Source organism: Natator depressus, chromosome 8 (genome assembly GCF_965152275.1).
Source record: "Natator depressus isolate rNatDep1 chromosome 8, rNatDep2.hap1, whole genome shotgun sequence".
NCBI classification, from domain to species: domain Eukaryota; kingdom Metazoa; phylum Chordata; order Testudines; family Cheloniidae; genus Natator; species Natator depressus.
This window is the reverse complement of record NC_134241.1, coordinates 99864247-99881650: the sequence shown is the minus strand read 5'-3', so window position 1 is coordinate 99881650 and position 17404 is coordinate 99864247. Positions and strand designations below refer to the sequence as shown.

Below are 17404 nucleotides of genomic sequence, written 5' to 3'. Positions count from 1 at the left end.
AAAAATCAAACTTCTCCCAGAGCATGAGCCATGGGAGATGCTGGAACTATGAAGTCACTTTCCAAATTATGGGGCCTGGCCCAGAGACCCATTGGATGCAATTGAAAGACTTCCACTGGCTTTGGATCACTCTCCATATCATAATTTTAGACCGGTCTTCCCATCCCTTTCGTTTGGGTGTCTGATCTCAGAGTGACGGAGAAAAACAGATGGGGAAGTCTGGGGCAGACCCATTAAAGAGTTTTTCCATTCGCCCTCCTCTTCTTCCTGGGTATTTTAGAATTCATTTCTGTGACTAATCTCAGGACAGGAAGGAAAGTGATTTTGGGAGGCCAGGACAAACCTAAACCAGCACATTTACAAGTGTTTCTCCCTCTTCCCCCGAAAATGACTTGATTTTATTGTACCTCTTGACTGCATGCTGGGCAAGGTGCTTTCTTTTCATCACAGCTCATTGCTGGCTGCTTGCTACAGGAATTCCAAACCTCATAAATTTTATCCTAATGTGTAAATCTCCCATTTACACAAATTATTGCTTATTTTTCCAAAAGCAGTTTGATTTTTGGAAAGTCATGGCCTAGGAAATTTGAGACTTTAAAGGAGGCCCTTCACCTCCATAGGGATGTGAACATTTTGGAAGGGCACAGAGCAGGTCTTGGACTTCTTTCTCATGCACAATCATGAACTTGTTGCTCCTCCCTTATTATTAATATTAATTATTGGCCAAGCACCACCTGTGTGTCCAGCACTTTATGCCACAGAAAGTTAGAGTTCCTGCCTCATGGCCGTTACCCTCTAAGAATATGGCTAGCCTGCAATCAGTGGTGTGTGATTGCAGCATGTGTAGACATACCTGAGCTAGCTTTAATGTAGCTAGATCAAAGTTACCTTGAGTAACAACAGCAGGGACGCCGTGGCAGCATGGGCAGTGGCCAGGGTCGGAAGGGTTAGCCCATGCTGTCGCTGCTTCACCGCTGTTGTTACTCAAGCTAGCTTTGAGCTACATCAAAACTAGCTCAGGTATGTCCACACGTGTTGCACTCACACCTCCCAGTTGCAGTGTGGACATACGCTAAGACTCTGCCACCCCTACTCAGGTACTTGCGGAGTCCCTTGGAAATCCACGGTACTGCTAACGGAGGGCTACACTGTGACTTTGCCGCAAACACCACGAACGAAGTAGCACGTAGTTGCTTCGGTTACTGAAAGGACAGACATCATGGGCGGTAGCAGCTTGTTCCATGCCCTACCACTGTGTCTCAACCTTGTCCTGAAGAGACCACCTCTAGCCACCTCTACACTCACTATGCCTTGCCTGCTGAGGTTTCTGGCAAAAATTAGAGACAAACAATTGTCCGCAGTTTCTGTGATGTAGACACCTTCTGGGACCTGGGTTAAGGCTGCTAATTTACTGTCAGGATCCCAACAAAGGCAGTCAGGACAAAGGGTCAAAGCAGGGGCAAACCTGAAGCTAGCAGTAGCCACGGAGTTCACAGTCAGTTCCAGGGCAGAATCAGAGTCCGAGTCAAGTTTCCGGGTTCAAGTCAGGAGACAAAGTCCAAAACAAGGAGAGGTTGAGCCAGGAGTTCAAAAGCCTAGAACAGGAACAGCCATGGCAACTACAGAGAATCCACTCTGTTACCCAAACACTTCCTGGAATGCCCCTTGGCTTTATATAGGGCAGGGAGCCAATCAGGCCTGCTGTCTGTCAAACTCTTGGGGAGGAACTTCCCATGGTCTGTGTCCACAGTGGGTCATGGGAAGTGGAGTGCGGGCTGGGCGGGGTGGGGGGGGGTTAATAGCTGCTGCTAGGTGGCAGCCGGGAGCAGTTAACTGTCTGGTAGCTCTACGGGCTTGGGTTCTAGAACCGTAGGGCCTCCTATTGAGAGGAAAGAGGCCTTGCTCGTGGCAAGTCATTTACACCAGTGCAGAGTGGAGATAATATGGTACTACCACTGCAAATGAGTAGCGAGTTCTTTAGCGGTCACTCAGCACTCTCTTTGAATGGGTGACATTGACTCCACAAAGGTGTGGTAGTAGAGAATCGCTTTATTAACCAGTGGCAAGAAGAACAATCCCAGGGCAACTGTATAACCTTTGGGTGGGCTGCACTTTACTTTACTGCCCCTCCCCTAGTGTGTCACAACAATTCCTAGCGAAAAGCACACAGGGACCCAGAATTCAGTCATGTGAGGGTTTTCAGCAAGGATTGCACAGGGCAACCTCCCCACAATCAAGTCTAAACAAAATGCACTTAATTCTTAAGTACCAGCTTTATATATATATATAGTTTATATAGTTTTATAATGATGAAGAAACATAATTACAGGAGCTTAATTTCTACTACAAAACAAGGCTACTGCATAATCCACATATATTATCTTCACAGTTATACTTAAATCTAAACCAAAATTAAATTTAAACATGTCAGGCCCTACAGAAACACACAGTGAGAAGTAGCTCAGAGTTCCAAACCCTGAGGTTGAATTCAGCCGATCCTCAGCTAGTGTCTTTGTTCTTCAACTCCGTGCAGCCTGCTGAGTCAGAAGTACGGCAATAATGTCATCCCTCTGCTTGCCTGCAGAAATCTCCATTTGGAACCCGGGCAGACTCTGTCCCCTCCTCTGCGGGACTGTGGAATCACTCCACTGGCTAGCCAGCTAACTGATTCACCAACCAATCAGTATTAAGTATATACATGAAAAACCCTATTTCCTGGAAGATGCAAAACTGAGAACAGCAAAATATTGATAAAGAACATAAGAACAGATATACTGGGTCAGATCAAAGATCCATCTAGCCCACTGTCCTGTTTTCCGACAGTGGCCAATGCCAGGTGCCCCAGAGGGAATGAACAGAACAGGTAATCATCAAGTGATCCATCCCTTGTCGCCCATTCCCAGCTTCTGGCAAACAGAGGCTAGGGACACCATCCCTGCCCATCCTGGCTAATAGCCATCGATGGACCTATCCTCCATGAACGTATCTAGTTCTTTTTTGAACCCTGTTATGGTCTTGGCCTTCACAATATCCCCTGGCAAGAAGTTCCACAGGTTGACTGTGCATTGTGTGAAAAAATACTTCCTTTAGTTTGTTTTAAACCTGCTGCCTATTAATTTCATTTCGTGACCCCCTAGTTCTTGTGTTATGAGAAGGAGTAAATAACACTTCCTAATTTACTTTCTCCACACCAGTCATGATTTTATAGACCTCTATCATATTCCCCCCTTAGTCGTCTCTTTTCCAAGCTGAAAAGTCTTATTAATTATGAATTAAGTCTTATTAATGAAGTCTTCCCAGTCTTATTAATCTCTCCTCATCTGGAGCCAACACATTCTAAAACTGATGTCATAATTCTCAAGAATAATACGGCCATTGCACTTCATTGTAGCTTCTCTGTAAAAGAGAGCAGGAATCTCCCATTTTCCACCTCCATCTGTCTTTCATTTGATTCACCTCTGTCTGCTGGCTGTTGATGTATTCTCACATTATACTGGTCATTTTCTTCCCACTGTGCTTCACTGGAAGAACCAAGGGACCCCGGGTGTGAATGATCATTATTAGCATTCATACATTGTGTCTGTCTGTTATTATTATCATTCCTCTATTCCTCTGAAAATCAACACGATGCCGTTTTGACTTCATGTAATTTGTTGATATTTTAATCTCATCTCGCTCTCAATGGAATAAAGTGAATGGCTTTAGAAATCTGCTTGCACACAAACACACCCATCCAGTGAAGTCTATGGGGCTACTTATGTGCTCAACGGAAAGCATGATCTCAAGTTTTTGCAAGATTGGGGCCTACTATCTAAAACAGTGGCTCTCAACAGTGGCTTTCCAGACTACTTTTCCCCACTTCAAGAGTCTGATTTGTCTTGTGTATCCCCAAGTTTCACCTCACTTAAAAGCTACTTGCTGAAACAATCAGACATAAACATACAAAAATGTCATAGCATGCTGTTACTGAAGAATTGCTGACTTTCTCATTTTTTACCATATAATTAACAAAATTAATCAATTGGAATATAAATAGTATACTTACATTTCAATGTACAGTATATAGAGCAGTATGAACAAGTCATTGTCCATATGAAATTTTAGTTTGTACTGACTTGGCTAGTGCTTTTTATGCAGCCTGTTGTAAAACTAGGAAAATATCTAGATGAGTTGATGGACCCCCTAGAAGACCTGTATATGTACCCCTGGTTGAGAACCACTGATCTAGAAAAGCCAATCATCCAGAACCCAATCCAAAGTTTTTTCCCATTGCTTCCATTCCATTTCCATTGATTCCATTGAGCTTTGCATCAAATCATTAGCCAATCCTCTATTTAGCATATCGAGCACAGGACTGTTCCCTACAGTATATTCTTGGGTAATCTGTCCAGTCCAACTTTAAACTGGTGTCGGAGCTGGTTACATTTCCATCACATTTGCATACCACCCATCAAAGAGCCAGGAGCTGACACTCACCCAAGAGCTGCACAAGTAAATCATCTGAGCACTTCATTCACAGCAAAGGAAATCATCAGTCAAAGAAAGCAGCATGAAATTTGTAACTTTCAGTAAAACTTTTTGGTGTTTTTCATCTACCCTATTGAAATTAGATAATTACATTCTCACCAGCCAAATGTTTAGTAAACTGTGTACATACTCATTTTCCTATTACTGCAGTTATTACTGGCAGCAGAACTATGGGTCTCTGGTTATTTTTGTTGGTTGGGTGTCCTCCTCTGATGGCTGGAGTTCCTCTGGTTTTACTTCTACTTCCAGTTGGACACAAGGATTTAAAGGGATACATTTTAAAACAGCAGCACCAAAGCTGTTTCTGTAAAATATACACATGTATGCACAAAACTGGACATGCTGTTGAGCATTTGTACATCAAGTACTTATTCATGTGTGTGACAGCCACTTTCTTAGCTGGTACCTCGGACTTTGAACCGTGGACCTCCAGAGCTACAAGCTACTGGAGGCTGAGCTGAGGTTCTCCACCTAGGCCTGTAATGTTCATATCCTCTGTGGCCAGAGGGGGACCCAGGCTGTAAAATACACTGAGCAGTAGGGTAAATGTGCAAACAAAGGCATGTTTTTCATAAGTCTGCAACATCTAAAACCCTTGTCCTAGGAGACTTTTTTAACCAGTTTGTTGTGGCAACCGAGAAAGAACAGATATGAACACCAGGTCTTCAGCAGACAGAGAAAGGATGAGCTCTTAATTGGAAGTACCTTACTTTAGTGAATACTGCCTGCCCCATGCAGCATGTCCTGGTCCTAAGAAATGGAGCCCTAAGAAACTCTATGAGTTTAACTTAAGTCCACACAATTAAAGAGCGCCCAAGTGGGTGAGGTAATATCTTTTATTGGACCAATTTCTGTCAGTGAGAGAGACAAGCTTTCAAGCTTACACAGAGCTGTTCTTCGGGTCTAGGAAAGATACTCAGAGTGTCACAGCTAAATACAAGGTGGAACAGATTGTTGAGCGTAAGTATATCTTATATCATATGTGCTATAACAGCAGATGCAAAACCTGCAGACATTTCTCCACTGCTACGATGATCAATACCTCCCACCTTCCAGGATCCATAGGTCCTACACATACCTATCACAACATATGGTAGACCACATCCAGTGCACTAAATGCCCCAATAAGTATGTGGGTGAAACCAGACAATCACTGTGCTCTCAAATGAACTCACACAGAAAAATAATAAAAGGCAAAGACTGTACCACCCCAGGTTAACAATTTTCACAAACCAATCACTCCATAGTAGACCTCTTAGTAATCAGCCTCAAAGGACACCTGCACAACACCTTCCTAAGACGAGCCTGGGAGCTTAAGTTCATGACTTTGCTAGACACTAAAATTCATGGTCTTAATAAAGACACAGGATTTACAGCTTATAGTCCGAAACCCACTAATCCCACTCTTTTGCCTCTTTCACCAACAGAAATTGGTCCAATAAAAGATATTACATCACCCACCTTGTCTCTCTAATATCCTGGAACCAACATGGCTACAACAGCACTGCACGGAACAATTAAAGAGTATCAGTCAGTAAGAAAATTGTGTCTCTGGTTTCAAGAGAGCAGAAAATGGCTAGAGACATGGGCACTCATCTCTTAGCTTCCTATCTGTGGAAGCTGATCTTATACTATACTGGGCCGCAACGCTTGTATGATTGTGTATAAGCATCCTAGATCTCAAATGGCATTTAATACAAATTACACAGCCATCTGCAATTCTGCCTGGGTGGAAAAATATAGAGAAGGGCATCATTAGGCTTAATCTAGCTAAACATTGCTCACAAAGTAATTAGGATGGGTAAAATTTTCAAAAGCACCTAAGTGACTTAGGAGCCTAAGAGCCACTTTTCAAAAGGGATGTGGGTAGGAGGCTAAGTCTCATTTAAAGGCAATGGGATTTAGGCTCCTAAGTGCTTAAGACATTTCTGAAAGTTGACCACAGGCTTTTAAGTCATGTGGGTGCTTTTGAAAATCTAAAAACCCTTCACCAGTTTCAGAGGGAATGGGTAATGTGGTATAAGTTAAACGCCTTTAGACTCAGCTGGAGTACCTAGACTGATTTACACCCATGGTCTGGTGTGTAAGGGAACCTAAGGGCACAGCTACGCTACAGAGTTTACAGCCATGCAGTTGCACCAACGTAGCTGCGCCACTGTACGTTCTCTAGTGTAGCTACTCTCAGTCAACGGGAGCGGACTCTCCCGCCAGCCCCCATGAGCAGCAGTAGCTGTGTCGGCGGGAAAAGCTCTCCCATTAACATAGCGCTGGCCACCCCGGCGCGTCTGTCGGTGCAGCTTATGTCGCTCAGGGAGGTGGTTTGTTCACATAAGGGGAAGTGTAGACATAGCCTCAAATGGTTTAGATTACATGCTGAGCAGCTGGAAGAGGGTGGAAAATGTGTCCATTAAAGTAAGGCAGGGTGATTTTTAACTGAGCCCTTTCCACACCTGCCTTTTATTCCCTTTCCTGCCTCACCTCTTCGCTTCTGGTCCCTCAGCATGTAAATGACACCATGATGTCTGCACTCTCAGTCGGTCCGTCTCTGGCCTGCCTCTTGTGGTCCTTTAGCGTGACCCTTGTTCTCCGCTAGTGGCTGGCATGGTTTTGATCCTTTCCCTGGACTGTACAACTGCCCTTGCAACTTGGAGCGAAAGGTGCGTGAGGTAATAGCTTAACGGATCAACTTCTGATGGTGAGGGAGACAAGCTTTCGAGCAACACAGAGCTCTTCTTCAGATGACCTGTGAAATGGCTTCAAGTACGCGGTGTTGTAGCCGCATTCGTCCCAGCATATCAGAGAGACAAGGTGGGTGAGGTAATAGCTTTTATTGGCCCAACTAAAGAAGCTCTTCTGAAGAAGACCCCTGTGTAAGAAGTTGGTCCCATAAAATATATTACCTCACCCACCTTGTCTCTCTAATAACCTGGGACCAACACGGCTACAACAACACTGCCTACTTGCTACTTGGAGGCATTTCTCTACAGCTAGAGCTCTTTCTCTCAATCTCTCCTGGAAGCTGGACTCATGTGTCCCACAAACAATCCTCTTTCTAGCTGGTAAATCTTTTATATCTCCAAAGCTACATGTGGATGCCAGATTTCTCAGCTAAGTATCTACTCCCTCTTCTGTTTCTTGATTTTGAGTGAAAAAAGCAGGATCTCTCTACAGTCCCATTCTGTCTGGGGTCACAGCTCTCATCAAACACAGTTATCAGCTGTTCCAGTGTTTTGGGCATTATTCTTGGTTGCAGTGTCCTAGGGTATGTCTACACTGCAATCAACAGGCATGATTAGAGCCCATGTTGGTTTATCTAAACTAGATTGGATCAAGGCTAGCTGGAGTAACAAGGGCAGTGTAGCGGTGGCACAGGCAAACCTCCTGAGCACAACCTCCTCCAGCTCCCTGGGTTAGGGGCACCAGTTCCCAAAAATTCTGGGTGGGGGCAGGGGATACAGCACACAGAACATTATATTATATGTGATTATATTATACCCTGTGATGTTAGGGAGGCAGGGAGTGGAGCGTATAGCCCTATGATAAGTCCGGGGAGGAGGCACAGCAATGTTGGGGGGCAACTCACACCTTTGCCCCATAGAAAATGACTCCCCTACGCTGGGTACACACTTGAGTGGCTAACACATGCCGTTGCCCATGCTGCCATGGCTACACTGCTACTGTTACTTGAGTTAGTAACTGGGGTTTGCAATCACAGCTCTTGATTGACGTGTAGACACATCCTTACTCACTTCTTGTCCTCCCTCCCTCCCCCAAGAGATAGTTAAAAAAAAAGCGTTACCTGCATTTGTCATCTTTATCCCCCATGATCAGCTCTGTCTACAGATGAAATTGTTGCTTCCGTTACTTCCATTCTTGTGCAAGGTTTTTTTAATGTGAAATTCCTGCATTCCCAGTGCTCTGAGTCCTGCAATGTTTGAGCTGTTTCTAAGTTCTGCTTTCTTTTCCTGCTAATCACATTCTTTTCCTTACTGTGGGTCTCACTAAACTGACCGCTGCCACCGTGATCCACGTGCTGGGTGATAACATGGAAGGACTCCATGCTTGTAAAACTAAACCGGCTCTTTATTAAGAGACCAACTTACACAGCTGCTGCAACTGCAGCTGGCAGTCTAGCCATGTGCACACAGACTGACTCCTTGGGGCCTCCTCCAAACTCTTCCCCCCTGCAACCAGTACTCCTCCTTCCAGGTTCCATGCAGGATGCTACAATGGGTGAGGACCAAATTTAAAGATGAGCTGAAGTAAGGGCAGAGGAAGTCTATTTGGGGCAACTTACACCCTCTTCTGGTGCCATCAATGTGTATATTACACAAGTCCAATTTAGACATTAGATTTACTTATTTAAACTCACACTTCCTTACCAACATATAATTTATTACATACAAAAACCAACTACACTAAAAGAATGTTATCAATATTGCAAGAGATCGGAAATGCCAGAATTAAGGTTGACCAGGTAACCCTTAATTCTATCCCCTTATGAATATGCATGATGATAAGGCTTTAATTATATGATGCCTAACCATTTTTTCCCCACAGGACCTCAGCAACATTGAGTGCACAGTAATTTGTGTTGAGGTAGGAGGTGGGTGGAGGGAATTTTTTTTTCAAAAATTTCCAGCCAGCTCTGCTTAAATGGCAACCCATCTGATTGAAGCCACCTGATTTCATTAGGTTTGGATGGAAAAGCTTAAGGGGCAGCACTCAAAAGTCTGAAAGATGATCAGAAGCTGGGCCAACCCCCTTGAGCATGAAACGTTGACATTAGAGTGGTCTGAAAATATTCAGATTTTCAAAATTTGAATGAAAATTTGCTGTGAACATTTCCCAAGAATATCTATTGCTGGTTTTTGACCCGTTCGAGTGCTGAACATATTTTAAATTCGAAGTGCTGATGAAAACTATTCTCCAAAAATGTTGAACATTTTCCTGCATGTTTTGACCAGTTCTCAATGGGATGATGGGAAATCTACAACTTCTCAGCAGCAATAACTATTAGGCTGTGATGTTATGCTCTTGGATGGGTCATTGGCATTAGGGGTTGAACCTGGATCTTAAATCCCCAGTGTTTAGGCTCAGATCCTCAAAGATATTATGGTGCCTGATTCCTATTGAAATCAGTGGCTAAATACCTTTGAGAATCTGCACCTTAACGTCTGGGCTAGAAAATCACACTCTATTAGCTGTGGTGGTAGCAAACCCAACGACCACTAGAGGGGGACAGAGCGCCACACTGAGTGGCTGTCTGTCAAAGAAACATCTATGACCCAGACACCTCGAAATATTGCTTTAAATTGCAAAGGCTTTCACACCTAATTAAGGTGCGATTAAGGGCAACGTATTCAGGGAAAGGTATGCGCTAGCGGTTATAATGCATATGATTTGCTGCAGGCTTTCATTGTAACAATGTGGAATGTGCCAAAAAATGAGCAAATTCCCAAAGCCCTCTTTATCTTCATGCACGCAGCTAACCTCCACTTTATCTCCAAGGGATACACAATTCAAAGATTACAGCCAGCTGCAAAAGGGTGTGCTCAAGGCTCAAAAGACACCAACTGTTTTCATTCAAATAAAACACCTCCTTTCCCCACCGGGACTGAGCGCAGGCCCTCTGTCTTGTCCATTTACACAAGGTTTTTACTGGGATATACAGACGTGTGAGTTATCGCTGTAACAGCCCTCACATCATGGAGTTATGTAATAAATCCTGCCTCCACACCTACACAGAACCCGATTCTAAGCTCACAATGGTGTAAATCAAGAGTAACACCATTGAAGTTAAGGGGGCAGCTCCTTAGCTGGTGTAAAGTGCTAGAGCTCCATTGACTTCAGAGAAGCCGCTCCTTCCAACAGCTGAGGATCTGGCCCAATGACGTTAGATCACTAGTGCAAAAGGAGAATTAGGGCTACCAACATGGTTCCTGCAATACACAAGAGCTTGATTCGAATCTCACTGACATTGAGGTAACTCCATTGGCTCCCGGGGCCAGATCTTCGCCTGGTGCAATGTGGCATAGCTTTATTGGAGCTATTCCCACTGTTCACGATGACCTCTAAGGAGGGCTCCATTTTACTGCAAAGATTGCCCCATCTCAGGCATTTCCCACTCTGAAATGGCCCTCATTTCCAGGGAAAATGAGCCCATCCTGTGCAAAAGGCAGCTTTCAAATTCTGCACTCCAAAGTTGAGATTTGAATTGTCATGTGTTTTCAATGAACACCTAGTTCGTGGGGGGAAGAACCTAGACATACAAGACTGGTGTGCTGTGGATTTATAATAACTTTTATTCATATATTATGCTACAAAAATATTTTGAAAAAAATAACATTAGAAAGCATCTTTTTAATTACACTCTTAAAGAACTCTTCAAAACAGGTCACAAAAGTGGGAGGAGGAAGAGGAACAAAGAAATCCTAGAAATATTTGACACACATTTGAAGTGGACACTGACCAATATGCATCTTGAACTTCAAATGAAGACTCATCACCCCTCCACAAGAAGCAGCAGAGTTAACAGTTGGGAAGTTCTCATGGAATTTCCCTAGCTTAAGGCACCAGTTTAAAAGCTAGCCACAAGGGGTATATCTACACAGCAGCTGGGCCGGTGCTTCCCAGCATGGGTAGACAGTCCTGAGCTATCTCTGCTTCATAGATTCCAAGGCTAGCTCGGACCACTGTGATCATTTAGTCTGACCTTCTGCGTAACTTCCTCAAAATAATTCCTAGAACAGATCTTTTAGAAAAACATCCACTATTGATTTAAAAATTGCCGGTCTTGGAGAACCCTCCATGACCCTTGTTAAAATGTTCCAATGGTTAATTACTCTCACTGTTAAAAAAATTTACATCTTATTTCCAATCTGAATTTGTCTAGCTTCAACTTTCAGTTACTGGGTTGTATTAGACCTTTCTCTGCTAGATTGAGGAGCACCTTACCAAATATTTGTTCCCCACGTAGATACTTACAGACTATAATCAAGTCACCCCTTACTCTTCTTTTTTGCACCCGCGTAATCCGGGTTATATTTACTGAATCATGCTGGTGCAAAAAGTGGTGAACTGAGATCAAAATCAGGCAGCTGGAGTTTTCTTCTGCTCAGGTAGAGCAGGTTCAAAATTGAAGTTGAAATCCAGAGCACTCTATGTAATATAGATCACTTAAGAGAGGTGGCTCAAGGTTATTTTGGCCAAATGACGTGTAGAAATACCTTAGGTTACTTAATGACAATTTGGAACAATGACATTTATGCTGGGCTGATTGATTTTAAAAAGCTAAACCTTAGCACTGCGGTTTCTCTGACATAACTGTAACATGCTGTGGAAAACTGACGTCCTAAATAGATGATGCTTTGTAACGAAATACCTCTTCATACCAATAGACTGATCACTGCATTAAGGATGGCTTGGATTACTGCCTCTCTTGCCAGCTCAATAGCAAAGAGGTTAGATAAACACACAGCACTGCATACTGGGTGTTCCTAAACTACAACTGAGTTTGCAGAATTGAGCAGGGAGGTTCAAGGAAGGGGGGAGTTTGACACCTGTGCAGAGTAATAATTATCATTAATCATGCTCAGCAGTCATTGCCAATAGAGTTCTAGGAAGACAATAGCATTATTCAACGGCACGAGTGCTTGAACCAAAAATATGCCATTCACAAAATGCAATGTATCTTCTCTCCCACTCTCCCCATACATGCTCTTCAAATGGCAATGCATTTTGGCAAGGGAAACGATGAAAGAAGTAAAATAGAGTCCCTTTGCTCTTTCGATTGTGGTATTGTACATTCCTTTCGGCAGGGATAGCAGCTGGATAGTTAACTGGCATTAGTTGCAGTATCACAATTGGATATAGGGCAGGATGTATTACGATTGATTTTAGCCTAGGATTCAGCTGTGAGACCGAGGGCAGGTCTACACTATGGGGTTAAGTCAACTTAAGTTAACCAACTCCAGCTACGTGAAAAACATAGCTAGAGTCGACGTAGCTTAGGTCTATTTATTGCGGTGTCTACACTGTGCTGGGTCAACGGGAGAAACTCTCTCGTTGACTTACCTTATCCTTCTGGTTCCGGTGGAGTACCAGAGTCAATGGGAGAGCAATCTGTGGTTGATTTAGCGGGTTTTCACTAGACCTGCTAAATTGACCCGTGGTTGATCAAGCACCGCAGCATTGATCCACGGTAAGTGTAGACATACCCTGAATCAGATGAGTGTTCAGGTTCAGATTCAATAATGCCAAAATCTTGGCCCTGAGTAGCAGAAATCTCATGAAATCTGTTGATTACGTGTAAGTCCCACAACAATGATGCCAAACTCTCACAACTGTATTGTGAGTTTTGTGGTATTTGGTGTTTTTCTAAAATCCCCAGCTCCTGGATTCAGGTGATTACATGAGGATCTCGGTTTTCATAAGGGAAAAAATCAGCTTCTATCCCTCTTGGTTGCTGAAAAAAGCTGGAAAATATGAAACCTAAAGGCTCAAAAAAGAGAAGGAAAATAAAATCCCAATGAAGCTAGTAGTGTGTGGTTATTACTATTATGTACACAACATGTTTCCCCTCTGAATTATATAGACACTCTCCAAACTCATGTGGAAAATAGTCATGACATTAACATGGCCCATTTGAATAAAGGCTCTTTCAGAAACACAGCTCTGTGCTATCTAGCATTAGCGTATTTTTATTAGTACTGGGTTAGCATAGTTAATTACTAAATATTCCATTTTGTCTATGCTATACTCATTTTGTAGTCCCTAACATATTTACTGGTATGATTTAAAAACAGTTGATTGGAACCAGTTAGCTGGACAGATATCTGTACACTAAAGCACACAGGGAATATTATCAAATTAGTTAGGGAACCTCTATGATAATGACTTCAACACAGTTCTCTAAAGTCCGTGGAAAGCTAGATCATCCAGTACAGGTCCTTCTCCTTAGCTCCAGCTTCAAAATAGCCTTCAAAACAGCTAACTATAAATTCAATACTTAGCTGATATTACTTTTCCACATGAGGAAGTTGCTACAGAGATGTTCTAGGATTTTGAATTGGAAGGAAAGTGGCCTAATATTGAATGCAAGGGGAGGTCTCCAGGAGGAAGTCTCTATATAAAACATGGACCACACTATGAAGTTTGAACATCCGTGTACAGAGTCATCCAAATAAATGGTGGCAATGTCTGTTTCCCCTGAAATACAGATGAAATCTTGGGACGTGACAGCTATAACTAGAATACATGTAGAATAAGTATCGTAGTATATTGGGCTAAAGGGTATGTGTACCATTCTCCTATATGAGAGAGACTCAGGACTACTCAGCCGCATGTCATAGGTCTTATCATGCTAACGGAGATTCTCCTTTAGCTCAGGCGGTAGGAACCCATGCTTTTGGAGCAGGAGGGTCTGAGTTCTGTCCCTGCTGCTAGGGTGAAGTTCTGACTGACTATGGTGTGCAGCCTAATGACAACCCTGAAATTCCTAGATGTCCATAGACTTAAAACGATGCAACCCCCCGTCCCCCACAAAAAATCAGTCTGGTCTAATGGATAGGACAGAGGCCTGAGAGTCACAAGACTTGGGTGCCACTCCTAGCTCTGCCGCCGACATTCCCAGTCACCTGGGGCACTCACTTCAGCTCTGTGGATCTCTTGTTCCCCTCCCACCTTTTCTCTGTCTTGCCTATTTAGATCAAGGGTGGGCAAACTTTTTGACTCGAGGGCCACATCTGGGTATGGAAATCATATGGCGGCCATGAATGCTCACGAAATTGGGGGTTGGGGTGTGGGAGGGGGTGAGGGCTCCAGCTGGGAGTGTGGGTTCTGGGGTGGGGGCCAGAAATGAGGAGTTCAGGGTGTGGGAGGAGGCTCTGGGCTGGGGCAGGAGGTTGGGGTTCGGGGGGGGCGGCTCCGGTTGGGAGTGTGGGCTCTGGGTGGGGCTGGTGATGAGGAGTCTGGGGTGTAGGAGGGTGCTCTGGGCTGGGACTAAGGGGTTTGGAGAGTGGGAAGGGGATCAGGGCTGGGACAGGGGATTGGGGCGCGGGAGTGGGTCAGGGGTGCAAGCTCCAGGTTGCGCTTATGGACCCTGCTCCCCAGCGGGAGCTTGAGGGCTGGATTAAAACATCTGAAGGGTTGGATGAGACCCCCGGGCCATAGTTTGCCCACCCCTGATTTAGACTGTACATTTTTGGGGGCAGGAATTGTCACTCACTGTGTGTTTGTACAGCGCCTAGAATAATGGGGCCACCATCTCAACTGGAGTCTCTGGGTGCTATGCTACCATATTCAAGTAATAATAATCTTCCTCTGTACTGTAGCATCACACCAAGAGAACCTGCATTACCTGCGGGTCCATTTACTGTGGGATAATTTATTCTTAAATGAGTTCACAGTTCTCAGTTCAGATGGTCCGTTCATTGTCTAGAATACAGCCATAGAGCGTCCCTGGTTTAGGTGCATTAAGGTTGAATTTGAAGGCCTTTTAAGACATTATATTCAAATGAAGTCCTCAATAGTGTAACCACTCAAATAAAGCTGTAAAGGAAGTTCCTAAAACATGCTTGCAATACACGGCCCAGTGCAATAAATATCATGGAAGGGGAATGGCTTCCTTCCAAAACCAACATCTCTAATTGTCCACACACCAAAATATACAATGGAATAGTATGCATGAGATGTCCTTGTAGCTGTCACTGGGGGCAAAGCTCGATGGCTTCCATTTCACTTGAAGCCTTATGTGCGTGCCCCTGGAAAAACAGGCCTAGTTCCGCAAACAGCGGACCTGCCTAGGTTTGCACCATTCTTCTAAAACTTAATCTAATTTTCTGCAAACACATTTCATTTTGGTCATTTTGTTTTTTCCTTAAAAACTGTTTTGATTAAAACATTTCGACCAGGTCTATTAACCCAGCTATCTTCTGGCAAGATTCGTTCTCTTTGAGGACGAAGTCTGGGCAAAGTTTCATGTTCCATCTCTTTTTTTCTCTAGCGCTCTTTCGAAGTGTGATTGGAATTATGAACAAGAGATGTACTTTTTCCACCACTGCCAAGCTCAAAACTAGCTACATAGATAATCATCCAAAATTGCAACTGGTATGAATGGGCACAGCTCTGTTTAAGTCAGTGGAGCTGCCATGATCTAGACCAGCTGTGAATCTGGCCCTTTGTCTTCATGCTCTTCTAAGAACCTAATCCAAAACCCATTGAAAGGACCAAATCCAAGACGCACTGACATCAGTGGGGGTCTTTTCATTGATTTGAATAGGTTTTGGATCAGGCCAGAACGTTACAGAGAAAGCAGCCACGCATATCACAGCAGCAGGATCGTGGCTACAAAAGCGAACTTTACGATGCTTCTGCACCCCCAACTTACTCAAGGTGAAGCGTGGCCACAGTTGAGAAGTCTTATAGACTAGCATGCTATTAAACATTTAAATCCTGTAAGCAGGGCAAATTCTGCTCTCATTAGCACTTGTGTAAATCTGGAGTAAATCCAATGAGGAGTCACACTCATGAAAAAAGGGTGTGAGAGGAAAAACCAACTCTGCAGAGTTACTCCAGACTGATGCCATGTGTTTTCACTAGGAAAAAGGTGAGTTCTTGACTGAAGTTAGCTATCATGATGTATTAGTTTGTTAATCCTAGAGAAGACAACACAGTCTCCACTTTTCTTACAGGTTGAGTTGAAGGCAGTGGGGTAAGCTCAGGGTTTATCTTGACTTGCCAACTCATGTGAAAACCACAAATGGTCTTTTCTTCAAGAGGATTTTACCTTGGGTTCCCTAACTTGGGTTAAGAACATGCCTTTTTCCCTAGTGACACCAAGGCCACAGACAGCATGAACTGTCTAAAATATGTCTAAATTATGCTAAACGGATATACCCCCCCGACACCCCCCCACTAATCTCAGCGATCAGCATAGATTTGCCTATGGGAGGGTTAGTGTAACGTTTTAATGACCAAAACAGCATCTTTGGGTGTCATTTCAGATTCGTTGGTTAAAAAAACAAACCTAGAAAATATTAATTTATCTGTTTCATCGTCACTACTGTTTAATGGGGATGTTATTAACATATCCAATACCAAGAAAAATAAGTTTACCAGTTGAATAAATACACTTTTTCTTTTTTTTATATATATATATGAACACATATATTTTACAAAGCCCCATAGCACTATGGGAAATAAAGATCCTTCTACAAAAAAGAAGATGTAAGTCAGTGTTACAATAAAGCTTTAGAGTTTCAAAATATATCTGGGCTAAGAGACAAAACCATCTAGAGGCACTACGATTTCTCCTTGGTGAGAAGGTCCAGGTTGAAACCGTCATGGAGAAAACCACACACTCATTCATAAATTATCTCTGTTCTCCATTTTAGGTATTGCACGTAATCCTAGGTTGGTCAGGAAGGCCTCAATAGACTCAGGACAAAAGACGCTATTGACACATAGAAAGAAGCAGTTATGGATGGCGCCAATACCCGGGCAGCAGCTGAGCTCTTTGGCTGATGGTGGAACGGGAGAGCTGAACGTGGTCTCTGATCCAGTTGGTTTGAAAACCAAACGGGAGGATTGACTGTGATGTAGCCATTGGTTATCCTGATGTGGGAAGGTAGCGTGGTCGTGCTAGGAGAAAAGACAAGAGGACAAAATTAAACAGGATTATTTTTTCAGTATGTAAGTGGTTGCTGAGTCTACATCTTCCTAATTAGTAATAAGAACAATAGTTTGAACAGATAAAGTTTCTTTCCATGGAAGAGTTCACTGTGCTAATTATTTCACCACATCCCTGCATGAGAGGTGTTATTCATCTGTTTTACTGGGGGCGGGTGTGTGCGTGTATGAAACTGAAGCACAGGGA

The 17404-nt window shown here is 43.5% G+C and overlaps 1 protein-coding gene and 1 long non-coding RNA gene across 2 annotated transcripts in view; one reads left to right on the top strand and one right to left on the bottom strand.

Annotated features, from left to right (window-relative positions):
* Nucleotides 1–17147, top strand: part of LOC141992975 (uncharacterized) — a 161934-nt gene extending 144787 nt beyond the window's left edge. Inside the window, exon 3 of the long non-coding RNA XR_012640708.1 lies at nucleotides 16923–17147. This is a non-coding gene — a long non-coding RNA (uncharacterized LOC141992975). The remainder of the gene's footprint in view (nucleotides 1–16922) is intronic.
* TRABD2B (TraB domain containing 2B) overlaps nucleotides 16597–17404 on the bottom strand; it is a 407261-nt gene continuing 406453 nt past the window's right edge. Inside the window, exon 7 of the mRNA XM_074962317.1 lies at nucleotides 16597–17169. Within this exon, the coding sequence (XP_074818418.1) occupies nucleotides 16947–17169 (223 nt within the window). The 3' untranslated portion in view covers nucleotides 16597–16946. The remainder of the gene's footprint in view (nucleotides 17170–17404) is intronic.